At 49.4% G+C, this 27392-nt stretch overlaps 1 protein-coding gene across 3 annotated transcripts in view; it reads right to left on the reverse strand.

Annotated features, from left to right (window-relative positions):
* Positions 1-27392, reverse strand: part of NAPEPLD (N-acyl phosphatidylethanolamine phospholipase D) — a 74522-nt gene that overhangs the window by 36043 nt on the left and 11087 nt on the right. For all 3 annotated transcript variants that reach the window (XM_063927005.1, XM_063927006.1, XM_063927004.1), the window contains exon 2: positions 3654-3963. In XM_063927005.1, the coding sequence (XP_063783075.1) occupies positions 3654-3917 (264 nt within the window). In that variant the 5' untranslated portion in view covers positions 3918-3963. The remainder of the gene's footprint in view (positions 1-3653; positions 3964-27392) is intronic.

The following is a 27392-nucleotide window of genomic DNA, read 5'->3' on the forward strand; positions in this document are numbered from 1 at the left end:
TTTTGACGACAGGACTATCTTCCGGTGCATGTGTAGGTGGGATCCCGACCACTTGTCCAACAGGTCCAACGGGAATACTCTGGCATGGAACCTGCCAAACTGTATGGCCTCGTAGGCCGCCACCATTTTTCCCAACAACCGAATGCACTGATGGATCGACACACTTGATGGTTTCAATAACTGTTTTACCATTTTCTGGATTTCCAGAGCCTTTTCCACCGGAAGAAATACTCTCTGAACTTCTGTGTCCAGAATCATCACGTGACTTTGGAAAATTTATGATCCAACCGTGTTGTTGGAGGAGTATGGACAGGGAGAGTGTGATGTTCTGTAGCAACTGCTCCCTGGATCTCGCCTTTATCAGGAGATCGTCCAGATAAGGAATTATATTGACTCCTTTTTGACGAAGGAGGACCATCATCTCCGCCATCACCTTGGTGAATACCCTCGGCGCAGTGGATAGACCGAAAGGCAACGTCTGGAACTGGTAATGGCAATCCTGAACCGCGAATCTCAGATAAGCCTGGTGAAGAGGATAAATGGGAACATGCAGGTAAGCATCCTTTATGTCTACTACATGTAATCCCCCTTCTCCAGACTGGAAATCACTGCCCTGAGTGATTCCATCTTGAACTTAAACCGTTTCAAGTAGAGATTCAGATTTTTTAGGTTTAGGATCAGTCTGACCGAGCCGTCCGGCTTCGGAACTACAAAGAGGCTTGAATAAAACCCCTCCCCTTGTTGTGACAAAGGTACCAGGACTACGACCTGATCCCGACATAATTTTTGAATTGCCGCTGTTACTGCCTCTCGTTCTGGAGGAGAAGCTGGCAAGGTCGATTTGAAAAATCGGCATGGGGGAACGTCTTGAAACTCCAGCTTGTACCCCTGGGATACTATCTGTAAAACCCAGGAGTCCAGGGCAGACTGAATCCAACCTTGGCTGAACAGTTTGAGAGGTGCCCCCACCCGAGCGGTCTCCCGCAAGGGAGCCCCAGCGTCATGCTGCAGATTTGTCAGGATTAGGGGTTGACTTCTGCTCCTGGGATCCTGAAGCCGCTGTGGACTTCTTACCCTTTCCTCTTCCCCTACCTGCAAAGAAGGGGGAACCTTTTGCCTTTTTGTATTTATTGGGCCGAAAGGACTGCATGTGAGAGAGTGATATGTCTTTTTTGCCGGTGCAGGAGCAGAAGGCAATAAAGTCGACTTACCTGCGGTAGCCACCGAGACTAACGCATCTAGTCCATCACCAAATAAGGCCTCACCTTTATATGGGAGAGCCTCCATATTCCGCTTGGAATCTGCATACGCATTCCACTGGCGAATCCACAACGCCCGCCGAGCCGATACTGCAATGGTAGCGGCCGTTGAACCCAAGAGTCCAATATCTTTCATCATCTCTAGCATGTATGCAGCAGCATCTTTTATATTCCTTAACTTAAGTAGTATCTCATCTTTATCTATCGTGTCAATTTCCGATGACAGGCTTTCTGACCATTTTTCAATAGCGCGACTCACCCACGCGCAAGCAATTGTGGGCCTGAGTAGCGTACCATTGGCAACATAAATGGATTTCAATGTAGTCTCCATTTTACGGTCTGCCGGCTCCTTTAGTGAAGCCGTGCCAGGTGCAGGGAGAATTACCTTCTTTGTCAACCTGGACAGTGCACTGTCTAACACAGGGGGTGACTCCCATTTTTTTTTCTGTCCTCCACAGGGAAAGGATAAGCTATCTGAATCCTCTTGGGAATACGAAATTTATTTTCGGGATTCAGCCACACCCCTTCAAAGACAGTATTCAGCTCGTGGGAAGGAGGGAAAAAGTGACCTTAGATTTCTTTTCTTTATAGAAATAGGCCTTCTCCTGAGGTACAGGAGTGGCTTCCGTGACTTCCAGAACCTCCATTATAGCCACAATCATATATTGTATATTTTTTGCCAATTTATGATCTATTTCCCTGGAGTCACTATCGTCGACACAGGAATCAGTGTCCATGTCGGTATCAGTATTCACAATATTTGCAAACGGTCTCTTATGTAACCCAGAGGGGTCGCCTGTGGATGGAAGAACAGAACCCTGAAATATCACATCTTCCACAGATTTTCTCCAGCAATCTGCATGAGATTCAGACTTATCTAATCTCCTACTGATATGATGCATACTATCACGTATTTCTTTCACCCATGCAGGCTCTTGGAGTGTCGGCAGCGCCACCACATTACAAGACTGTGTCCCTAAAATGGCTTCCTCCGGGGAAGAACTCCCTGCCTCATACATGTCTTACACACGTGCACAACACACACACACAGACACACTGGGACTTATAGGGGACAGACCCACAGTAAAATCTGTCAGAAGGACACAGTTTAGGAGCAGCCAGTTCACAACCCCAGCGCCAGTATCTAATGCCTGTGAACACAAAATGCCCACTGACATGCAGCGCTGTTTTACACAGTAAACACACTTGTAAAGCACCAAATTCGCTTGTGCCCCCCCCCCCCCCTGTTTTGCACCCTGATACTTGTAGTCAGAAGTGGAGGAGGACCAGCGATGTCTCTGCAGCCTGATGAGAGAAAATGGCGCTGAGCAGTGTGCTGGCTGCCTGAGGAAGAAGCTCCGCCCCCGCAATGGCGCATTTTTACCTCAGAGATTTTACATAATATTTATACTGGCGGGGGTAGGGCTGTGCCTGGGCATCTTATGCCCCCTTTTAGCCAATTTATTTAGGTATTTTGCTGCCCAGGGCACTTAAGTGCCTGTAAATACACAGCGCTGATGAGACAGGCGGCTTTACAGAGGAGACAGAGTCCTGCAGTCCCGGAGATCAGCCCAGCTAGTAGTGAAGATGGCGCCAAAATCTCAGTCAGGGAGTGAGGGAGAGTGAAATGCAGCTCCAGGGCGGGAACACCAGCAGTAGATGGCACCCGGAGCTGGGGGAGGGGCTACAGGTCAGCGCCTTATCCCCTCTGCTGGTCCTCACCACCGGGTACTGTGGAGCCTATAACAAACGGATTTTAGTAAATTCAACCTGTGCTCCCTTGCCCTGGTGGATATAGTGGGGTCCCTGTGCAGTACAGAGTCCACTCCCAGCGGCGCGATCCGTCTCCTGGGACCGCGTCCGGATCGCGATTAAGCGGTGGGTACCACCTTGGGGACCCTCTTACCTCCTCCCTGATGTGCAGCCACGCGATCCAGGAGAGCGTCAGCGGTGTGTGCCTTAAGTCCGTGCGCCACCGCCGCAAGTACCCGGAACCAGGCTGCGGGAGTATGCAGTGCTGCTGGGGAGGTGATAGAGCCGCAGCACAGACTGTCAGACTGACATAAAAGTGCTGCGGCCCTTGAAGTCTTCTAAATAAAGCTCTTTTCAGGGCTGCCTAGCGCAGCCCCACCTGTTGGCTGCCTGCTCTGCAGGCACCAACTTACAAACTGAGCTCCAGTGCCTGGAGTCGGGGTTATAGAGGAGGCGGTGCAATGCATCCTGGGAACAGTCAAAGCTTTAGCCTGTTGGTTCCTCGGATCAAGAACCAACTCTACACCCCAATGTTATTCCCTGTGGAATACCAGTGTACCCCGCTGCAGAAAATATATATATTTTATGAACGGTTTTGAAGGGAAAACATAGTTAAGTGGTTAAGAACTGTAAGTAAAATACCTCTTTTGAGCTAGGAACACTGCTATTATTTTTCTCAGTGATCACCCATTTCATAATTTCCCGATAGCCAGGTTTTTTCCATGTGGGCCAAGGGTTGACGAATCTACCATTTTTGTCCCTAATTGACTTGGTCACATCCTCCTCTAATCGGGCATCCAACTTGAAGCTCTTTCTTGAAGATCGTGAGGAGTCACTACTCCTGGAGCTGTGGGCCGAGTTCTGGCGTTTTCGCACCATCTCCTTTGGGTATTGGTTGCTGGACATTGAGCATTCTTCATTTGTTTCATCTACTTCCAGTGTCTTCAGTAATCTAAAGCAGAAAGCAGTAATATAAATACAAATGTATAACTTTGTAGGCATCAGTTACCCGCTTAACAGTATATATCTTCAAAAAGGTGAGGGGATCCCCGCCTTAGCGAGTGATTAGTTTGTGTGCTACAAATTGTGGTGGAAGACCAAATGTCTTTGCTTTTAGTGCTATCAGACCAGAATCTTATAGAGCAGTAAAGATGTGGAGACTTCAGGCATAATCTAGATACCTCCATCACTGCATTTGTCTGAAATTTTGCACTGTCTTGCCTATATTTCCCAGGTCTTCTGGAAAAAATGTAAAAAAAACAATTAGACTGCAAACCAGAATTAGTACTTTTTTTAACCTCATGGTCTAATCACTTTTTTTTGTTTAAGCACACCGGGTTATTCAGGCTGCATCACTAAGCAATACGCCCAGCAGCGGCCACCAAATGCATTCGGGACGCATTAGGCTCAAACGCCTGCACCTGATTCACAGGACAAGCAATGGAGTGGTGCGGGGGCGGCGTGGGGAAAACGGGGGAGGGTCGACGTCACGTAGCCACTCCGATCTAAAAAAATGGCGGCAGACCTCCTGTATACGCAGCCTAGCTGCAATGGGTTGTCCACAGTTGCTGCGACCGCAATTAAATTGCAGTCGCAGCCGCTGGGCAGGCCATTCTGCATGCTGGGCACCTTGCCCTGCGATCGGCAGCCCTCAGCATGCATAAGAACGGACTACAGATTCTGCTTTTTAGCAGACTCTGCAATCCATACTGATTAACCCCCAGAATCTTTAGAGGACTTACTGTATATGGGCTCATCTCATTATGGTGCTGTTACTTATTTCCTGGCCCATACTCAAACTTCCTACCACCACTGCTGAGACTGCAAATTTGTGCACATTATTTCTTACTGTCCGCATGATAAGTATGTTAATCTAACATCTGATCAAATAAAACTATTTCATCAGTCTGTGTGGTTAACATTAACCAAATTTACGTTTTGTGACAAATTATATTTCAATCTTAAAAAACAAAAACAAAAAAAAACCCCACATTCTATCAACACGAAAAATTGAACTGCCTAATTTAAAAAAACAAAACATACAAACACCAAATGTAGTCAGGGCAGCTAAGAAATGTTCATCTCCCTGGCAATACTGACTGGCAGTAATAAGACATATAGGGGTCTATTTTAAAACAACAAAAAGCAGTACAAAAATCTCCCACAGATTTATATATTCTGAAGATGTTTAAATGCTCCGTGTATGCGGTGTTGTGGAAGTCAGCCCCCAATGCTTATCTGGAAGCCGGTCAGGGGAGCAGGAGCCACTGGAGGAGCAGAGAACGTGGAACCAGCCAGATCAGCGAAGGATAGCAGGAAGTGAACAACTTCTTCTGTTTGCTTTTTATTTTTATTTTTTTTTTTTTAGTTTTTATCATCAATAGTTTTTTATTGAAAATAAAACAAATTATGGGTATACAGAACAAAGAAAGGAAGGGACAAAATGGCAACATGTGGAAAATAGGATTTTGGTTACCTACCGGTAAATCCTTTTCTCGTAGTCCGTAGAGAATGCTGGGGTCCACATTAGTACCATGGGGTCCACCAGGAGCCATTGGCACTTTAAGAGTTTGAGAGTGTGGGATGGCTCCTCCCTCTTTGCCCCTCCCACCAGACTCAGTCTAGAAACTGTGCCCGAGGAGACGGACAACTTCGAGAAGAATTATACACAGATAGTGTTGAGATTCATACCAGCTCACACATACAAGGCACGACAAGCCAACGTAGCTTGAACATTCAGCAAACGCTGAAACATTACTTACCAAGTAACAATGCAGAATTCAACTAAAACGAAGTTGAACTGAACCAATTAACATTTTGCAGGAAAACGAAGTGCTGGGTGGGCGCCCAGAATCCTCTACGGACTACGACAAAAAAGGATTTACCGGTAGGTAACCAAAATCCTATTTTCTTTCACGTCCTAGAGGATGCTGGGGTCCACATTGGTACCATTGAGATCTACCAAAGCTCCCAGAATGGGAGGGAGAGCGTGGAGGCTCCTGCAGAACTGATTGGCCTCTGATGATCTGAAGTTCAGTCAAAGTATCAAACTTGTAAAACTTTGCAAACGTGTTCGACCCAGACCAAGTTGCCGCTCGGCAAAGTTGTACTGCCGAGACACCCCGGGCAGCCGCTCAGGAAGACCCCACCTTACGAGTAGAGCCTTAACAGATTTTGGACACGACTGCCCTAGAACAAGCGTGCTGGATAGTGAACCTGATCCAGCGAGAGATCGTCTGCTTAGAAGCAGGACACCCAATTTACTTGGGATCATATAGGACAAACAGAGTCCGACTTTTTGTGACGAAAAGTTCACTTCACATATATCTTCAGAGCCCTTACGACGTCCAAGGACTTTGATGTAATTGAGGAGTTAGTAGCCACTGGCACCACAATAGGTTGGTTGATATGAAATGCCGACACAACCTTCGGAAGAAACTGCTGACGTGTCCGGAGCTCAGCTCTATCTTCGTGGTAGATCAAGTAAGGGCTTTTACAGGATAAAGCCCCCAACTGGGACACACGTCTAGCAGAAGCTAAGGCCAACAACGTGACCGCCTTCCATGTAAGAAATTTGACCTCTACCTCCTGTAGAGGTTCAAACCAATCCGACTGGAGGAACTGCAACACCACGTTAAAGGTCCCAAGGCGCCGTAGGCGGTACAAAGGGAGGTTAGATACGCAGAACTCCCTTCAAAAAGGTCTGAACCTCAGGGAAGGCAGCCAATTGTTTCTGAAAGAAAATGGATAGGGCCGAAATCTGGACTTTCACAGATCCCAACCTCAGGCCCATATCCACTCCTGCTTGCAGGAAGAGGAGGAAACATCCCAGTTGAAACTCCACCGTAGGAAACTTCTTGGACTCGCACCAAGAGACATATTTCTTCCAAATACGATGGTAATGTTTAGACGTTACCCCTTTCCTAGCCTGTATGAGGGTAGGAATAACCTTCTTCGGAATGCCCTTCCGAGCAAGAATCAGGCGGTCAACTTCCATGCCATCAAACATAGCCGAGTTAAGTCTTGAAAGGCGAACGGCCCCTGCAGCAGCAGGTCCTCCCGAAGAGGAAGAGGCCTCGGCTCTTCTTGCAGTAGATTCAGAAGGTCAGTGTACCAAGCCCTACTTGGCCAGTCTGGGGCAATGAGGATCGCTTGAACCCTTGTTCTCCTTATGAGCTCTATGATTCTTGGGATGAGTGGGAGTGGTGGAAACACATACACTGACTGGAACACCCACGGAGACACCAGGGCATCCACAGCCACTGCCTGTGGGTCCCTTGACCTGGAACAATAACGCCGAAGCTTCTTGTTGAGACGAGAGGCCATCATGTCTATTTGGGGTAATCCCCAAAGATCTGTTATTTCCTTGAACACCGCCGGATGGAGACCCCTCTCCCCTGGATGGAGATCATATCTGCTGAGGAAGTCTGCTTCCCAGTTGTCTACTCCCAGAATGAAGATGGCTGACAGCGCTAACGCATGCTTTTCTGTCCAGAGGAGTATTCTTGTCACCTCTGACACTGCCGCTCTGCTCTTCGTTCCGCCTTGTCGGTTTATGAAAAACACTGTTGTTACGTTGTCCGACTGCACTTGAATGGCCCGATTTCTTAGAAGAGGGGCCGCCTGAAGAAGACCGTTGTAGACGGCTCTTAGTTCCAGGACGTGGATGGGCAGGCCGGTTTCCAGGCTTGACCACCATCCTCGGAAGGTTATTCCCTGAGTGACTGCTCCCCAGCCCCGAAGGCTCGCATCCGTGGTTAGAAGGACCCTGTCCTGAATCCCGAACCTGCGGCCCTCCAGAAGGTGAGGCAATTGGAGCCACCTGAGGAGTGAAATCTTGGCCTTTGGCGACAGACAAATTCTCTGCTGCATGTGGAGATGAGATCCCGACCACTTGTCCAGGAGATCCAGTTGGAAGGTTCAAGCGTGGAACCTCCCGTACTGGAGAGCATCGCAAGAGGCCACCATCTTTCCCATCAGGCGAATGCATTGATGAACCGACACCCGGGCTGGCTTCAAGACATCCCGGACCATAGCTTGCATCAACGCCTTTTCCTGCGGAAGAAACACCTTCTGCACTTCCGTATCCAGGATCATTCCCAGAAATGACAACCTCTGGGTTGGTTCCAAATATGACGTCGGAAGGCTCAGAATCCAACCATGACTCTCGAGAAGTCGTGTTGTGAGAACAACGGACTGCAGCAGCTTCTCCTGGGACGATGCCTTTATCAGCAGATCGTCCAGATATGGAATGATGTTCACACCCTGTTTGCGGAGGAGAATCATAATTTCTGCCATCACCTTGGTAAACATCCTCGGTGCTGTGGAGAGGAATGGCAGGGCCTGGAACTGGAAATGACAGTCCAGCAATGCAAAACGGAGATAAGCCTGATGCGGCAGCCAGATTGGAATGTGGAGGTACGCATCCTTGATATCCAGTGATACCAGGAATTTCCCCTCTTCCAGACCTGATATCACCGCCCTGAGAGACTCCATCTTGAACTTGAACTCCTTTAAAAAGGGGTTCAATGATTTTAGGTTCAGAATGGGCCTGACCAAACCATCCGATTTCGGTACCATAAAAAGGTTCGAATAGTAACCTTTGTTCTGCATGTGAGGTGGTACTGGCACAATGACCAGTCCCTCCACCAGTTTTTGGACAGCGTCTTGTAGGACAGTGCTGTCCGTCAACATAGTTGGTAAGCCTGATTTGAAAAAGCGATGAGGAGGGAGACTTTGAAATTCCAGCCTGTACCCTGGGATACAATATCTAGCACCAGGGATCCAGGCCGGACGAGATCCAGACATGACTAAAGTGTCTGAGTTTCGCTCCCACTGGCCCCACCTCCAGGCCGCGCGGTCCACCGTCATGCAGAGGACTTTGGCGTACCTGAAGCAGGCTTTTGTTCCTGGGAACCTGCAGCGGCAGGTTTCTTGGACTTAACCTGACCTCCCCTAAAGAAAGTAATGGATGTTCTGGCCTTTCTAGGCTTGTTAGGCCAAAAGGACTAGGATGCAGCTAAAGAGAAGGATTTCTTCGGAGCAGGTGCTGCTGAGGGAAGAAACTGAGACTTACCAGCTGTAGCCGTGGATATCCAAGCGTCTAGAGCTTCCCCAAAAAGAGCCTGACCAGTATAGGGTAGGGACTCCACACTTTTCCTGGATTCCGCGTCGGCCGACCACTGGCGCAGCCACAGTCCCAGACGAGCTGAAACAGACATGGAAGATATTACCGCAGCAATGGAACCCAGGTCTTTCATGGATTCTACCATAAAACCTGCTGAATCATGTATGTTGCGTAAATATAAAGCAACGTCATCCCTAACCATCGTATCCAAATCCTCAAGTAAGGTAGCCGACCACTTTACTATTGCCTTTGCAATCCATGCAGTAGCAATAGTGGGACGTAATATGGCCCCTGAAGAAGTGTACATTGATTTAAGTGTGTTATAAATTTTTCTATCAGCCGGCTCCTTTAAAGGCCTTTAAGGCTTTAAGTAGATCCTGGAACAGGTAAAACCACCTTCTTTGAGAGTCTGTACACAGATGCGTCAACAATAAGCGGGTTTTCCCATTTTTTTCTATCCTCCTCAGGGAAAGGAAACGCCGCCTGTACCCGTTTAGAGATCTGGAATTTTTTCTCAGGGTTATTTTCAGTGAAAAAAGCCTCCTCCACCTGCTCAGGTGTGGTATCATTAACATTCAACACATCCCTGATAGCCTCTATCAACAATTGCACCCCCTTTGCAAGAGATGTGGACCCCCGCAACACATCCCCATCACCGTCTGTGGTGTCAGAATCGGTATCCGTGTCATCTTGTGTGACATGCACAAGCGCACGTTTGTGGGGGTATAAAGCAGGGCATCCTGAAGTACCAGAAACCGGCCATACTGCCATAGAGCTCTGTAATATCTGGGTTGCAGATTCATTACTTGCAACCCTGCAGACATCTGAGAAATCCAAGATTTGATAGAGGAAAACCACTCAGGTTCCCTTGCTGGTATCTGTGCTAAACCAGTGCTATCCTGATTACATGGAATGGGATCATCCTGGGAAGATAAATCCTCTGCAGCATATGACACAGTGTCCCTGGACATAGCTAAAGGAGACCACCAAACACCACACACACAGGTGAGGGCAGACAGAGTTCCCCCCCCCCCCCCCCAAGAATGGCAAGAGAGACACAAAGATTGGAGCCAACCCACACACAGCGCTTTTAGCAAAGGGAGACCCCTTGTCAGAGCTGACTGTGCACCTCAATAGGATAAACAGTCGTATTACAGCCTTCCCTCCCTTCTACAACCCCCTGGTACCGTGTACAGATAGCTGAAGTTGCTGTGGAGGGACCTGTTCTTCCTCTCAGCGCTGTGCAGGCAGGAAAATGGAGCTGGAACGCTGCTGGGTCCACTCTGAGGAGAAGATCCGCCCCCTTAATAGAGCTGTCTTGCTGCTCTTCATGGATTATACTGGCCTGAGGAAAAATAAGAATTTACTTACCGATAATTCTATTTCTCGTAGTCCGTAGTGGATGCTGGGGACTCCGTCAGGACCATGGGGATTAGCGGCTCCGCAGGAGACAGGGCACAAAAGTAAAAGCTTTAGGATCAGGTGGTGTGCACTGGCTCCTCCCCCTATGACCCTCCTCCAAGCCTCAGTTAGGATACTGTGCCCGGACGAGCGTACACAATAAGGAAGGATTTTGAATCCCGGGTAAGACTCACACCAGCCACACCAATCACACTGTACAACCTGTGATCTGAACCCAGTTAACAGCATGATAACAGCGGAGCCTCTGAAAAGATGGCTCACAACAATAATAACCCGATTTTTGTTACAATAACTATGTACAAGTATTGCAGACAATCCGCACTTGGGATGGGCGCCCAGCATCCACTACGGACTACGAGAAATAGAATTATCGGTAAGTAAATTCTTATTTTCTCTGACGTCCTAAGTGGATGCTGGGGACTCCGTCAGGACCATGGGGATTATACCAAAGCTCCCAAACGGGCGAGAGAGTGCGGATGACTCTGCAGCACCGAATGAGAGAACTCCCGGTCCTCCTCAGTCAGGGTGTGCCCCTGACCAAGTAGCTGCTCGGCAAGGTTGTAAAGCCGAGACCCCTCGGGCAGCCGCCCAAGATGAGCCCACCTTCCTTGTGGAATGGGCATTTACATATTTTGGCTGTGGCAGGCCTGCCACAGCATGTGCAAGCTGAATTGTACTACACATCCAACTAGCAAACGTCTGCTTAGAATCAAGAGCACCCAGTTTATTGGGTGCATACAGGATAACAGCAAGTCAGTTTTCCTGACTCCAGCCGTCCTGGAAACCTATATTTTCAGGGCCCTGACAACATCTAGCAACTTGGAGTCCTCCAAGTCCCTAGTAGCCGCAGGTACCACAATAAGCTGGTTCAGGTGAAACACTGACACCACCTTAGGGAGAAACTGGGGACGAGTCCGCAGCTCTGCCCTGTCCGAATGGACAATCAGATATGGGCTTTTGTGAGACAAAGTCGCCAATTCTGACACTCGCCTGGCCGAGGCCAGGGCCAACAGCATGGTCACTTTCCATGTGAGATATTTCAAATCCACAGATTTGAGTGGTTTAAACCAATGTGATTTGAGGAATCCCAGAACTACGTTGAGATCCCACAGTGCCACTGGAGGCACAAAAGGGGGTTGTATATGCAGTACTCCCTTGACAAACTTCTGGACTTCAGGAACTGAAGCCAATTCTTTCTGGAAGAAAATCGACAGGGCCGAAATTTGAACCTTAATGGACCCCAATTTGAGGCCCATAGACACTCCTGTTTGCAGGAAATGCAGGAATCGACAGAGTTGAAATTTCTTCGTGGGGCCTTCCTGGCCTCACACCACGCAACATATTTTCGCCACATGTGGTGATAATGTTGTGCGGTCACCTCCTTCCTGGCTTTGACCAGGGTAGGAATGACCTCTTCCGGAATGCCTTTTTCCCTTAGGATCCGGCGTTCAACCGCCATGCCGTCAAACGCAGCCGCGGTAAGTCTTGGAACAGACATGGTACTTGCTGAAGCAAGTCCCTTCTTAGCGGCAGAGGCCATGAGTCCTCTGTGAGCATCTCTTGAAGTTCCAGGTACCAAGTCCTTCTTGGCCAATCCGGAGCCACGAGTATAGTTCTTACTCCTCTACGTCTTATAATTCTCAGTACCTTGGGTATGAGAAGCAGAGGAGGGAACACATACACTGACTGGTACACCCACGGTGTTACCAGAGCGTCCACAGCTATTGCCTGAGGGTCTCTTGACCTGGCGCAATACCCGTCCAGTTTTTTGTTCAGGCGGGACGCCATCATGTCCACCTTTGGTCTTTCCCAATGGTTCACAATCATGTGGAAGACTTCCCGATGAAATCCCCACTCTCCCGGGCGTCGGAATGAACACTGCTGACAGTGCTATCACCTGATTTTCCGCCCAGCGAAGAATCCTTGCAGTTTCTGCTATTGCCCTTCTGCTTCTTGTGCCGCCCTGTCTGTTTACGTGGGCGACTGCCGTGATGTTGTCCCACTGGATCAATACCGGCTGACCTTGAAGCAGAGGTCTTGCTAAGCTTAGAGCATTGTAACTTGCCCTTAGCTCCAGTATATTTATGTGGAGAGAATTCTCCAGACTTGATCACACTCCCTGGAAATTTTTTCCCTGTGTGACTGCTCCCCAGCCTCTCAGGCTGGCATCCCTGGTCACCAGGACCCTTCCTGAATGCCGAATCTGCGGCCCATTAGTAGATGAGTACTTTGCAGCCACCGCAGAAGAAACACCCTTGTCCTTGGAGACAGGGTTATCCGCTGATGCATCTGAAGATGCGATCCGGACCATTTTTCCAGCAGATCCCACTGAAAAGTTCTTGCGTGAAAACTGCCGAATGGAATCGCTTCGTAAGAAGCCACCATTTTTCCCAGGACCCTTGTGCAATGATGCACTGACACTTTTCCTGGTTTTAGGAGGTTCCTGACTAGCTCGGATAACTCCCTGGCTTTCTTCTCCGGGAGAAACACCCTTTTCTGGACTGTGTCCAGAATCATCCCTAGGAACAGCCGATGTGTCGTCGGAAACAACTGCGGTTTTGGAATATTTAGAATCTACCCGTGCTGTCGTAGAACTACTTGAGATAGTGCTACTCCGACCTCCAACTGTTCTCTGGACCTTGCTCTTATCAGGAGGTCGTCCATTTTCTTTGAAGAAGAATCATCATTTCGGCCATTACCTTGGTAAAGACCCGGGGTGCCGTGGACAATCCAAACGGCAGCGTCTGAAACTGATAGTGACAGTTCTGTACCACGAACCTGAGGTACCCTTGGTGAGAAGGGCAAATTGGGACATGGAGGTAAGTATCCCTGATGTCCCGGGACACCCTATAGTCCCCTTCTTCCTGGTTCGCTATCACTGCTCTGAGTGACTCCATCTTGATTTGAACCTTTGTAAGTGTTCAAATATTTCAGATTTAGAATAGGTCTCACCGAGCCTTCTGGCTTCAGTACCACAACATAGTGTGGAATAATACCCCTTTCCTTGTTGTAGGAGGGGTACTTTGATTATCACCTGCTGGGAATACAGCTTGTGAATTGTTTCCAATACTGCCTCCCTGTCGGAGGGAGACGTTGGTAAAGCAGACTTCAGGAACCTGCGAGGGGGAAACGTCTCGACTTTCCAATCTGTACCCCTGGGATCCTACTTGTAGGATCCAGGGGTCCTGTACGGCCCCAGCGTCATGCTGAGAAACTTGGCAGAAGCGGTGGAGGCTTCTGTTCCTGGGAATGGGCTGCCTGCTGCAGTCTTCTTCCCTTTCCTCTATCCCTGGGCAGATATGACTCTTATGGGGACGAAAGGACTGAGGCTGAAAAGACGGTGTCTTTTTCTGCAGAGATGTGACTTAGGGTAAAAACGGTGGATTTTCCAGCAGTTGCCGTGGCCACCAGGTCCGATGGACCGACCCCAAATAACTCCTCCCCTTTATACGGCAATACTTCTTTGTGCCGTTTGGAATCTGCATCACCTGACCACTGTCGTGTCCATAAACATCTTCTGGCAGATATGGACATCGCACTTACTCTTGATGCCAGAGTGCAAATATCCCTCTGTGCATCTCGTATATATAGAAATGCATCCTTTAAATGCTCTATAGTCAATAAAATACTGTCCCTGTCAAGGGTATCAATATTTTTAGTCAGGGAATCCGACCAAGCCACCCCAGCTCTGCACATCCAGGCTGAGGCGATCGCTGGTCGCAGTATAACACCAGTATGTGTGTATATACTTCTTAGGATATTTTCCAGCCTCCTATCAGTTGGCTCCTTGAGGACGGCCCTATCCGGAGACGGTACCGCCACTTGTTTTGATAAGCGTGTGAGCGCCTTATCCACCCTAAGGGGTGTTTCCCAACGCGCCCTAACTTCTGGCGGGAAAGGGTATACCGCCAATAATTTTCTATCGGGGGAAACCCATGCATCATCACACACTTCATTTAATTTATCTGATTCAGGAAAAACTACAGGTAGTTTTTTCACACCCCACATAATACCCTTTTTTGTGGTACTTGTAGTATCAGAAATATGTAACACCTCCTTCATTGCCCTTAACAAGTAACGTGTGGCCCTAAAGGAAAATACGTTTGTTTCTTCACCGTCGACACTGAAATCAGTGTCCGTGTCTGTGTCGACCGACTGAGGTAAATGGGCGTTTTAAAGCCCCTGACGGTGTTTGAGACGCCTGGACAGGTACTATTTTTTTGCCGGCCGTCTCTGTTGACATTATCACGTAATTCCTTGAATAAGCCATCCATTCCGGTGTCGACTCCCTAGAGAGTGACATCACCATTACAGGCAATTGCTCCGCCTCCTCACCAACATCGTCCTCATACATGTCGACACACACGTACCGACACACAGCACACACACAGGGAATGCTCTGATAGAGGACAGGACCCCACTAGCCCTTTGGGGAGACAGAGGGAGAGTTTGCCAGCACACACCAAAAACGCTATAATTATACAGGGACAACCTTTATATAAGTGTTTTTCCCTTATAGCATTTTAATATATATAGTCATATCGCCAAATAAGTGCCCCCCCTCTCTGTTTTAACCATGTTTCTGTAGTGCAGTGCAGGGGAGAGCCTGGGAGCCTTCCCACCAGTATTTCTGTGAGGGAAAATGGCGCTGTGTGCTGAGGAGAATAGGCCCCGCCCCCTTTTCGGCGGGCTTCTTCTCCCGTTTTTCTGAGACCTGGCACGGGTTAAATACATCCATATAGCCCCCAGGGGCTATATGTAATGTATTTTTAGCCAGAATAAGGTACTATCATTGCTGCCCAGGGCGCCCCCCCCAGCGCCCTGCACCCTCAGTGACCGCTGCTATGAAGTGTGCTGACAACAATGGCGCACAGCTGCAGTGCTGTGCGCTACCTTATGAAGACTGAAAAGTCTTCTGCCGCCGGTTTCTGGACCTCTTCACTTTTCGGCATCTGCAAGGGGGTCGGCGGCGCGGCTCCGGGACGAACCCCAGGGTGAGACCTGTGTTCCGACTCCCTCTGGAGCTAATGGTGTCCAGTAGCCTAAGAAGCCAATCCATCCTGCACGCAGGTGAGTTCACTTCTCTCCCCTAAGTCCCTCGATGCAGTGAGCCTGTTGCCAGCAGGACTCACTGAAAATAAAAAACCTAACAAAACTTTTACTCTAAGCAGTTCTTTAGGAGAGCCACCTAGATTGCACCCTTCTCGGCCGGGCACAAAAATCTAACTGAGGCTTGGAGGAGGGTCATAGGGGGAGGAGCCAGTGCACACCACCTGATCCTAAAGCTTTTACTTTTGTGCCCTGTCTCCTGCGGAGCCGCTAATCCCCATGGTCCTGACGGAGTCCCCAGCATCCACTTAGGACGTCAGAGAAATAAGATTTTACTTACCGGTAAATCTATTTCTCGTAGTCCGTAGATGATGCTGGGACTCCGTAAGGACCATGGGGAATAGTCGGGCTCCGCAGGAGATAGGGCACTTTAAGAAAGCTTTGGACTCTGGGTGTGCACTGGCTCCTCCCTCTATGCCCCTCCTTCAGACCTCAGTTAGGGAAACTGTGCCCAGAGGAGATGGACAGTACGAGGAAGGATTTTTGTAAATCTAAGGGCGAGATCCATACCAGCCACACCAATCACACCGTATAACTTGTGATAAACTTACCCAGTTAACAGTATGAACAACAACATAGCCACGGTTCCACCGAAAAACTATAACATAACCCTTATGTAAGCAATAACTATATACAAGTCTTGCAGAAGAAGTTTGCACATGGGACGGGCGCCCAGCATCCTCTACGGACTACGAGAAATAGATTTACCGGTAAGTAAAATCTTATTTTCTCTAACGTCCTTGAGGATGCTGGGACTCCGTAAGGACCATGGGGATTATACCAAAGCTCCCAAACGGGCGGGAGAGTGCGGATGACTCTGCAGCACCGACTGAGCAAACAGGAGGTCCTCCTCAGCCAGGGTATCAAACTTATAGAACTTTGCAAAGGTGTTTGTCCCCGACTAAGTAGCTGCTCGGCACAACTGTAATGCCGAGACCCCTCGGGCAGCCGCCCAAGAAGAGCCCACTTTCCTAGTGGAGTGGGCCTTAACCGATTTCGGTAACGGCAATCCTGTCGTAGAATGCGCCTGCTGAATCGTGTTACAGATCCAGCGAGCAATAGTCTGCTTTGAAGCAGGAGCGCCAACCTTGTTGGCCGCATACAGAACGAACAAAGCTTCAGTCTTCCTGATTCTAGCCATTCTGGTCACATAAATCTTCAAAGCCCTGACTACATCCAGGGACTCGGAATCCTTCAAGTCCCGTGTAGCCACAGGCAGGACAATAGGTTGGTTCACATGAAAAGATGAGACCACTTTTGGCAGAAAGTGAGGGCGAGTCCTCAACTCTGCCCTATTCACGTGAAAAACCAAGTATGGGCTTTTATGTGATAAAGCCGCCAATTCGGAAACACGTCTTGCCGAAGCTAACGCCAACAACATGACCACTTTCCACGTGAGGTATTTCAACTCCACAGTTTTGAGTGGTTCAAACCAAGGTGACTTGAGGAAACGTGACACCACGTTAAGATCGCAAGGCACCACCGGAGGCACAAAGGGAGGCTGAATATGCAGCACTCCCTTCACAAAGGTCTGTACTTCAGGAATAGAGGCCAATTCTCTTTGAAAGAAAATGGATAAGGCCGAAATCTGGACCTTTATGGACCCTAATTTTATGCCCAAAGTCACTCCTGTTTGAAGGAAGTGAAGTAGACAGCCCAAATGGAACTCCTCCGTAGGAGCAGCCCTGGCCTCACACCAAGAAACATATTTCCGCCATATACGGTGATAATGTTTTAACGTCACGTCTTTCCTAGCCTTGATCAAGGTAGGAATGACTTCCTCCGGAATCCCTTTTTCCGCTAGGATCCGGCGTTCAACCGCCATGCCGTCAAACGCAACCACGTTAAGTCATGGAACAGACAGGGCCCCTGCCGCAGCAGGTCCTGCCTTAGAGGAAGAGGCCACGAATCCCCTGCGAGCAACTCTTGCAGCTCCGGATACCAAGTCCTCCGTGGTCAATCCGGAACAATGAGTATTGTTCTGACCCTGCTTCTTCGTATTATTCTCAACACCTTGGGTATGAGAGGAAGAGGAGGAAACACATAGACCGATCTGAACACCCAAGGTGTCACCAGAGTGTCTACCGCTACCGCCTGAGGGTCCCTTGACCTGGCGCAATACCGCTTTAGCTTTTTGTTGAGATGGGATGCCATCATGTCGATTTGAGGCAGTCCCCAACGATCCGTGATCTGTGCGAAGACTTCTTGATGAAGTCCTCACTCTCCCGGATGCAGGTCGTGCCTGCTGAGGAAGTCCGCCTCCCAGTTGTCCACCCCCGGGATGAACACCGCTGACAGCGCGCTTACATGGCCTTCCGCCCAGCGTAGAATCCTGGTCGCTTCTGCTCCTTGTTCCGCCTTGGCGGTTTATATGAGTCACTGCCGTGACATTGTCTGACTGAATCAGAACCGGTTTTCTCCAAAGCAATTCCTCCGCTTGACGCAGGGCGTTGTATATGGCCCTCAACTCCAGGACGTAGATGTGGAGACAAGACTCTAGGCTTGACCAGAGACCTTGGAAATTTCTTCCCAGTGTCACTGCTCCCCAGCCTCGGAGGCTTGCGTCCGTGGGCACCAGGACCCAGTCCTGAATGCCGAACCTGCAACCTTCTTGTAGGTGAGCACTGTTCAGCCACCACAGGAGAGATACCCTGGTCCTGGGAGACAGGGTGATCCTTTGATGCATTTGTAAATGGGACCCGGACCACTTGTCCAAGAGGTCCCATTGAAAAGTCCTCGCATGGAACCTGCCGAAAGGCATGGCCTCGTAGGAAGCCACCATCTTCCCCAGGACCCGCGTGCAATGATGCACTGAAACCTTTTTTGGTTTTAATAGGTTCCTGACCATGGCTATGAGTTCCTGAACCTTTTCGATCGGAAGAAAAACCTTTTTCTGGTCTGTGTCTAGAATCAGCCCCAAAAAGGTTAGACGCGTTGTAGGGACTAGCTGGGACTTCGGTATATTGAGAATCCAGCCGTGTATCTGCAACGTCATCATGGACAGAGACACGCTGTCCAGCAACCTCTCCCGAGATCTCGCCTTTATGAGGAGATCGTCCAAGTATGGGATAATTGTGACCCCCTGCCTGCGCAGTAGCACCATCATTTCCGCCATTACCTTGGTGAAAATTCTCGGGGCCATGGAAAGCCCAAACGGCAATGTCTGAAATTGGTAGTGACAGTCCTGCACTGCAAATCTCAGGAACGCCTGATGCGGGGGAAATATCGGAACATGAAGGTAAGCATCCTTTATGTCCAGGGACACCATCCAATCCCCCCCCTCCAGGCTGGCGATGACCGCCCTGAGTGATTCCATTTTGAACTTGAACCTCTTCAAGTACAGGTTCAGAGATTTCAGGTTTAAAATGGGTCTGACCGAACCGTCCGGTTTCGGGACCACAAACAGGGTTGAGTAATATATATCCCTCTCTTTGCTGGAGATGAGGAACTGTGACAATCACCTGTTGAATATACAATTTTTGGATTGCTGCCAACTCTAGCTCCCTCTCTTACGGGGAAGTCGGCAGAGCCGATTTGAAAAATCGGCGAGGAGGAAAGTCTTTGAATTCCAGCCTGTATCCCTGAGAAACAATCTCTAATGCCCAGGGATCCACCTGCGAGTGAACCCAGACGTGGCTGAAAAACCGAAGACGAGCCCCCACCAGATCTGCCTCCCCTCGGAAAGCCCCAGCGTCATGCGGTGGACTTTGCAGACGCAGGGGAGGACTTCTGCTCTTGGGAACTAGCTGTGTGTAGCTTTTTAACCCCTGCCTTTCCCTCTGGCGACAAAGGATGATCCATGTACCTTCTGGTTTTTATTGGAACGAAAGGACTGCATTTGAGAATGAGGTGCCTTTTTTGTATGCTGCGGGGGGACATAAGGTAAGAAATTTGACTTACCAGCCGTAGCCGTAGAGACAAGATCCGAGAGGCCGTCTCCAAACAACTCCACCCCTTTGTAAGGCAAGGACTCCATATGCCGCTTTGAATCGGCATCTCCCGTCCACTGTCGGGTCCACAAGAGCCGCCTAGCAGAAATAGACATATCTGGAGCTTAATAAACAAATGTCTCTCTGAGCATCCCTCATATACAAGGCAGCATCTCTGATATGCTCTATGGTCATTTGAATGGCGTCCCTATCTAAGGTGTCAATTTCCGTAGATAAGGAATCTGCCCATGCCACAACCGCACTACAAACCCAGGCCGACGCCATAGCCGGTCGAGCAATAGTACCGGAATGATTGTAAATGTGCTTTAACGTAATTTCCTGCCTGCGATCAGCAGGTTCCTTGAGGGAAGCCGTATCCTGAGAAGGCAGTACCACCTTTTTGGACAAACGTGTCAGCGCCTTGTCAACTTTTGGCGAAGATTCCCAGCGTATCCTATCAGTTTGTGGAAAAGGATACGCCATGAGAATCCTTTTGGGAACTTGTGGTCTCCTATCCGGAGATTCCCAAGCCTTTTCGCACAAGTCACTTAATTCAAATGAGGATGGAAAAGTGACTTCAGGCTTTTTCCCTTTATACATGTGTACCCTCGTGTCAGGGACAGGGGGTTCCTCAGTAATATGCAAAACCTCTTTAATGGCAATAATCATGTACCGTATACCCTTAGCCACCTTCGGCTGTAATTTTGCATCTTCATAGTCGACACTAGTCAGTATCTGTGTCGGTATCTGTGTCATCGATCTGGGATATGGTGCGCTTCTGAGACCCCGAAGGACCTGGCGCCCCAGGGACAGGCATGGACTGGCTACCTGACTGATCCCTAGCTTCTGCCTTGTCTAATCTTTTATGCAATAGATTGACATTTGCATTCAAGACATTCAGCATATCCACTCATTCCGGTGTCGGCGTTGCCGACGGCGACCTGACATTCAAGCACTCCCCCTCCACATTAAGCGAACCTTCCTCGTCAAACATGTCGACACACGCGTACCGACACACTTCACACACACACAGGGAACCCCTTTCCTGAAGACAGTATCCCTGTCAAGGCCTTTTGGAGAGACAGAGAGAGAGTATGCCAGCACACACCCCAGCGCAATAACCCTGGAGACTAACACAAAATGTTTTTCCCCCAGCAGCGCTGTATAATATGTAAACCGCCAATTATGTGCCCCCCCCCTCTCTTTTAAGCACCCTTTCACCGTGTGTAAGCAGGGGAGAGTCCGGGGAGCTTCCTCTCAGCAGTGCTGTGGAGAGAAAATGGCGCTGGTGAGTGCTGAGGGAGAAGCCCCGCCCCCTCGGCGGCGGGCTTCTGTCCCGCCCAAACTTAGTAAAATATGGCGGGGGCTCTTTTATATACATGTACAGAGCCCTCCTGTACATGTATATAGTCTTTTTGCCATGCAGAGGTTTATATTGCTGCCCAGGGAGCCCCCCCCCTGCGCCCTTACAGTGACCGGAGTATGTGAGGTGTATGGGAGCAATGACGCACAGCTGCAGTGCTGTGCGTTACCTCAGTGAAGCTGAAGGCTTCTGCCCTGACTACTTCTGTCTTCTGTACTTCTAGCTCTGTGAGGAGAACGGCGGCGCGGCTCCGGGGGTGGACGCCCAGTAAGAACCTGCGTTCACCCCCTCTGGAGCTAATGGTGTCCAGTAGCCGAGGAAGCAGAGCCTATCTTTGACAAGAAGGTCTGCTCCTCTCTCCTCGGTCCCTCGATGCAGGGAGCCTGTTGCCAGCAGTGCTCCCTGTGAAAAAGTAGTAAAAGGTAGAAAGAAAAAAAAAAACAAACAAAAATGCTTCTAGGCAGAGAACTCAGGGAGCTCTCTGCAGTGCACCCATCTTGCTCTGGGCACAGTGTAAAACTGAGGTCTGGAGGAGGGGCATAGAGGGAGGAGCCAGTGCACACCCAGAGTCCAAAGCTTTCTTAAAGTGCCCTATCTCCTGCGGAGCCCGTCTATTCCCCATGGTCCTTACGGAGTCCCAGCATCCTCAAGGACGTTAGAGAAAATGTGCTGGCTGAGATCCACGGACCCCGACAGGCTTCTGGACCAGTGTAGGGGGTAAGCGCTGGCCCAGGGTGCCCCTCACAGTGCCGCACCATGTGCCTCTGAGCCGTCCCAGGAGCGCAGTTAATACTGCGCTCCCTCCCCGCTGCCGCCATCTTCACATTGGCCCCCCCTTGCTATGGGGGTCGGTATCTCACTCACCACATCTTCAGCTCTGTAAGGGGTTGGCGACATGCTGCTGGGGCGAGCCGTTCCCTGTGGCGGAGAATGATCTGACCCCTCTGGAGCTCAGTGTCCAGTCAGCGGAGACAGTGGCTCATACCCCGAAGGGCGGACACTGCTCCCCCCCTTAGTCCCTCGATGCAGGGAGGCTGTTGCCAGCAGCCTCCCTGTAAAAAAATAAACTCTAAAAATAAAACTTTAGAAAAGCTCTGTAGAGCTCCCCTAGCTGTGATCAGCTCCTTTTCTAAACTGAGTCTGGTAGGAGGGGCATAGAGGGAGGAGCCAGCCCACACTCTCAAACTTTTAAAGTGCCAATGGCTCCTGGTGGACCCGTCTATACCCCATGGTACTAATGTGGAACCCAGCATCCTCTAGGACGTAAGATAAATAAAATAATAAAAAGTTTATGGCTGCTAAAACCCAGCAGCCCATTGACCATGGTTCGGCTCCTGTCACACCAAACAAAAAACTGAATTGCCTGAGCCAGGAGGCGGGGATATAGGGGACTAGCCCATTGCATACTGGGAGGCCGAAAGCTTTGATCGTTGGTCAATCCGCTGTTGCTACCTCATATCCCAATGTTTATCCTGTGGATAACATGTGGACCCTGCAGGAGAAATTTAACATTTTGCAACCTTTTCCGAGTTGGTCACATACACAAGATACAATCAACTGTACATATGTAGCAAATTTGTATCTCTCGTCATGCATGTAACCAGGGATGTCGAGACTTTGTGAGTAGAAAAATGCAGTACACGACTCCTACACATTACAGTAAATGGAAGGAAAGTGTAGATAAGTATCCAAAAAAAAAAAGCACCAAGTTGCAGGCAGAAAAATTAAGTCAATACTAGTGTTTCTGGCGGAGATGTATTATATCGGAACGGATATATTTTTTTAAGTTACTGCTTATGGATTTTATTTCAGCATGATCACTTGTTAGAATTATGCTAAATTTCTTCATACTGACAAATTATTTAGGTTTACCACACTATTGCCTTAACTGTAATATCCAAACCTTGTTGTCCTCCTTTTTAGGTCAGCAGAATAAAACATCCCATAATTTTACCTTAAACATGCGGACTGGCGCTCAAAGACAGATCTACTGAATAAATGATATTGCATAAACACAGCAAGTGCATACTGTCCCCATTTTCGCCGGACAGTCCCGTTTTTTTGGGTCTGTCACGGGGTGGAGGGGAGGTTACCAGTTGCGAGGCTCTTGCACTTGCTGCAGAGCAGGGTGAATAGATGCTGTGGCCATGCTCCCATAGTGACGAGAACGGGGTCCATGGCCACGTCCCCTTTCCACTGAGCCATGGCCATTTTCTGTAGCCGCGCCCCGTTTTCGACATGGGGCCCTGCTTCCAGATCCTGCAAACTTGGGAGGTATGCAAGTGAAAAGAAAAAAAAATGTATCACAGCTTGTCAAGAAAGGTCCCCACACATCAGAGATTTATTGGGTCAATGGCCCAATCCCCCAATGGCCAGGTCAGAGGATTGGGAATATTAAACATGTTTAAAAACATCTCCATAGATTTGTTGGATGGTTCAATCTTTAGCTCCTTCTCCCGTATCCTTTGAGTCGGAGACTAGGAGAAATAGATTTACCAGTAGGTTTAAAATCTTATTTTTTCTTACATCCTAGAGGATGCTGGGGACTCCGTAAGGACCATGGGGATTATACCAAAGCTCCCAAACGGGCTGGAGAGTGCGGATGACTCTGCAGCACCGAATGAGCAAACTCAAGGTCCTCCTCAGCCAGGGTATCAAACTTGTAGAATTTTGCAAACGTGTTTGATCCCGACCAGGTAGCAGCTCGGCAAAGTTGTAAAGCCGAGACCCCTCGGGCAGCCGCCCAAGAAGAGCCCACCTTCCTCGTGGAATGGGCTTTCACTGATTTAGGATGCGGCAGTCCAGCCGCAGAATGTGCAAGTTGAATCGTGGAGCAGATCCAGCGAGCAATAGTCTGCTTAGAAGCAGGAGCACCCAGCTTGTTGGGTGCATGCAGGATAAACAGCGAGTCAGTCTTTCTGACTCTAGCCGTCCTGGAAACATAGATTTTCAGGGCCCGGACTACGTCCAGCAACTTGGAGGCCTCCAAGTCCCGAGTAGCCGCAGGCACCACAATAGGTTGGTTCAAATGAAACGCTGATACCACCTTAGGGAGGAATTGGGGACGCGTCCTCAATTCTGCTCTGTCCATATGGAAGATCAGATAGGGGCTTTTACATGACAAAGCCGCCAATTCTGACACCCGCCTAGCCAAGGCCAAAAGCATGACCACTTTCCACGTGAGATATTTTAATTCCACGGTCTGAAGTGGCTCAAACCAATGTGATTTTAGGAAATCCAACACAACGTTGAGATCCCAAGGTGCCACTGGAGGCACAAAAGGGGGTTGAATATGCAGCACTCCCTTAACAAACGTCTGAACTTCAGGCATTGAAGCCAGTTCTTTTTGAAAGAAAATAGACAGGGCCGAAATCTGGACTTTAATGGAACCCAATTTTAGGCCCATAGTCACTCCTGACTGTAGGAAGTGCAGAAATCGACCCAGCTGAAATTCTTCTGTGGGGGCCTTCATAGCCTCACACCAAGCAACATATTTTCGCCATATGCGGTGATAATGTTTTGCTGTCACATCTTTCCTAGCTTTTATCAGCGTAGGAATGACTTCAACCGGAATGCCCTTTTCCATCAGGATCCGGCGTTCAACCGCCATGCCGTCAAACGCAGCCGCGGTAAGTCTTGGAACAGACAGGGCCCCTGCTGTAGCAGGTCCTGTCTGAGAGGTAGAGGCCAAGGGACCTCTGAGATCATTTCTTGTAGTTCCGAGTACCAAGTCCTTCTTGGCCAATCCGGAACGATGAGTATAGTTCTTACTCCTCTCTTTCTTATTATCCTCAGCACCTTTGGTATGAGAGGAAGAGGAGGAAACACATAAACCGATTGGTACACCCACGGTGTCACTAGAGCGTCCACAGCTATTGCCTGAGGGTCCCTTGACCTGGCGCAATATCTTTTTAGCTTTTTGTTTAGGCGGGACGCCATCATGTCCACCTGTGGCCTTTCCCAACGGTTTACAATCAGTTGGAAGACTTCTGGATGAAGTCCCCACTCTCCCGGGTGGAGGTCGTGCCTGCTGAGGAAGTCTGCTTCCCAGTTGTCCACTCCCGGAATGAACACTGCTGACAGTGCTATCACGTGATTTTCCGCCCATCGGAGAATCCTTGTGGCTTCTGCCATCGCCATCCTGCTTCTTGTGCCGCCCTGTCGGTTTACATGGGCGACCGCCGTGATGTTGTCTGACTGAATCAGCACCGGCTGGTTTTGAAGCAGGGGTCTTGCCTGACTTAGGGCATTGTAAATGGCCCTTAGTTCCAGAATATTTATGTGTAGGGAAGCCTCCTGACTCGACCATTGTCCTTGGAAGTTTCTTCCCTGAGTGACTGCCCCCCAACCTCGGAGGCTTGCATCCGTGGTCACCAGGACCCAGTCCTGTATGCCGAATCTGCGGCCCTCTAGAAGATGAGCACTCTGCAGCCACCACAGCAGACACACCCTGGCCCTCGGGGACAGGGTGATCAGCCGATTCATCTGAAGATGCGATCCGGACCACTTGTCTAACAGATCCCACTGAAAGATCCTTGCATGGAACCTGCCGAATGGAATTGCCTCGTAAGAAGCTACCATCTTTCCCAGGACTCGCGTGCAGTGATGCACCGACACCTGTTTTGGTTTCAGGAGGTCTCTGACCAGAGATGACAACTCCTTGGCCTTCTCCTCCGGGAGAAACACCTTCTTCTGTTCTGTGTCCAGAATCATACCCAGGAACAGCAGACGCGTCGTAGGAACCAGCTGCGACTTTGGAATATTCAGAATCCAGCCGTGCTGTTGTAGCACTTCCTGAGATAGTGCTACTCCGACCAACAACTGCTCCCTGGACCTCGCCTTTATAAGGAGATCGTCCAAGTATTGGATAATTATAACTCCCTTCCTTCGAAGGAGTATCATTTCGGCCATTACCTTGGTAAATACCCTCGGTGCCGTGGACAGACCAAACGGCAACGTCTGGAATTGGTAATGGCAGTCCTGTACCACAAAACGGAGGTACACCTGGTGAGGTGGGTAAATGGGGACATGTAGGTAAGCATCCTTGATGTCCAGTGATACCATGCAATCCCCTTCTTCCAGGCTTGCAATAACCGCCCTGAGCGATTCCATTTTGAACTTGAACCTCCTTATATAAGTGTTCAAGGATTTCAAATTTAGAATGGGTCTCACCGAACAGTCTGGTTTCGGTACCACAAACATTGTGGAATAGTAACCCCGTCCCTGTTGAAGGAGGGGAACTTTGATTATCACCTGCTGGAGGTACAGCTTGTGAATTGCCGCCAGCACTACCTCCCTGTCCGGGGGAGTAGCTGGCAAGGCTGATTTGAGGTAACGGCGAGGGGGAGACGTCTCGAATTCCAGCTTGTATCCCTGAGATACCACTTGGAGAACCCAGGGATCCACCTGTGAGCGAACCCACCGGTCGCTGAAGTTCCGGAGATGGGCCCCCACCGCACCTGGCTCCACCAGTGGAGCCCCAGCGTCATGCGGTGGATTTAGTGGAAGCAGGGGAGGATTTTTGTTCTTGGGAACTGGCTGTATGGTGCAGCTTTTTCCCTCTACCCCTGCCTCTGGGCAGAAAGGACGCGCCTTTAACCCGCTTGCCTTTCTGGGGTCGAAAGGACTGTACCTGATAATACGGTGCTTTCTTAGGCTGTGAGGGAACTTGAGGTAAAAATGTCGACTTCCCAGCTGTCGCTGTGGAAACGAGGTCCGAGAGACCATCCCCAAACAATTTCTCACCCTTGTAAGGCAAAACCTCCATGTGCCTTTTAGAATCCGCATCACCTGTCCACTGCCGAGTCCATAATACTCTCCTGGCAGAAATGGACATAGCATTTATTCTAGATGCCAGCCGGCAAATATCCCTCTGTGCATCTCTCATATATAAGACTACGTCTTTAATATGCTCTATGGTTAGCAATATAGTGTCCCTGTCAAGGAAATCAATGTTATCAGACAGGGAATCAGACCACGCTGCTGCAGCACTGCACATCCATGCTGAAGCAATAGTAGGTCTCAGTATAGTACCTGAGTGTGTATATACAGACTTCAGGATAGCCTCCTGCTTTCTATCCGCAGGCTCCTTTAAGGCGGCCGTATCCTGAGACGGTAGTGCCACCTTTTTTGACAAGCGTGTGAGCGCTTTATCCACCCTTGGGGATGTCTCCCAACGTACCCTGTCCTCTGGCGGGAAAGGGTACGCCATTAGTAACTTTTTAGAAATCACTAGTTTTTTATCAGGGGAAGCCCACGCTTCTTCACACACTTCATTTAACTCATCTGATGGGGGAAAAACCACTGGTTGCTTTTTCTCCCCAAACATAATACCCTTTTTAGTGGTACCTGGGTTAATGTCAGAAATGTGCAACACATTTTTCATTGCCGTAATCATGCAACGGATGGCCCTAGTGGAATGTACATTAGTC

This window comes from Pseudophryne corroboree, chromosome 6, assembly GCF_028390025.1.
Source record: "Pseudophryne corroboree isolate aPseCor3 chromosome 6, aPseCor3.hap2, whole genome shotgun sequence".
NCBI lineage: Eukaryota > Metazoa > Chordata > Amphibia > Anura > Myobatrachidae > Pseudophryne > Pseudophryne corroboree.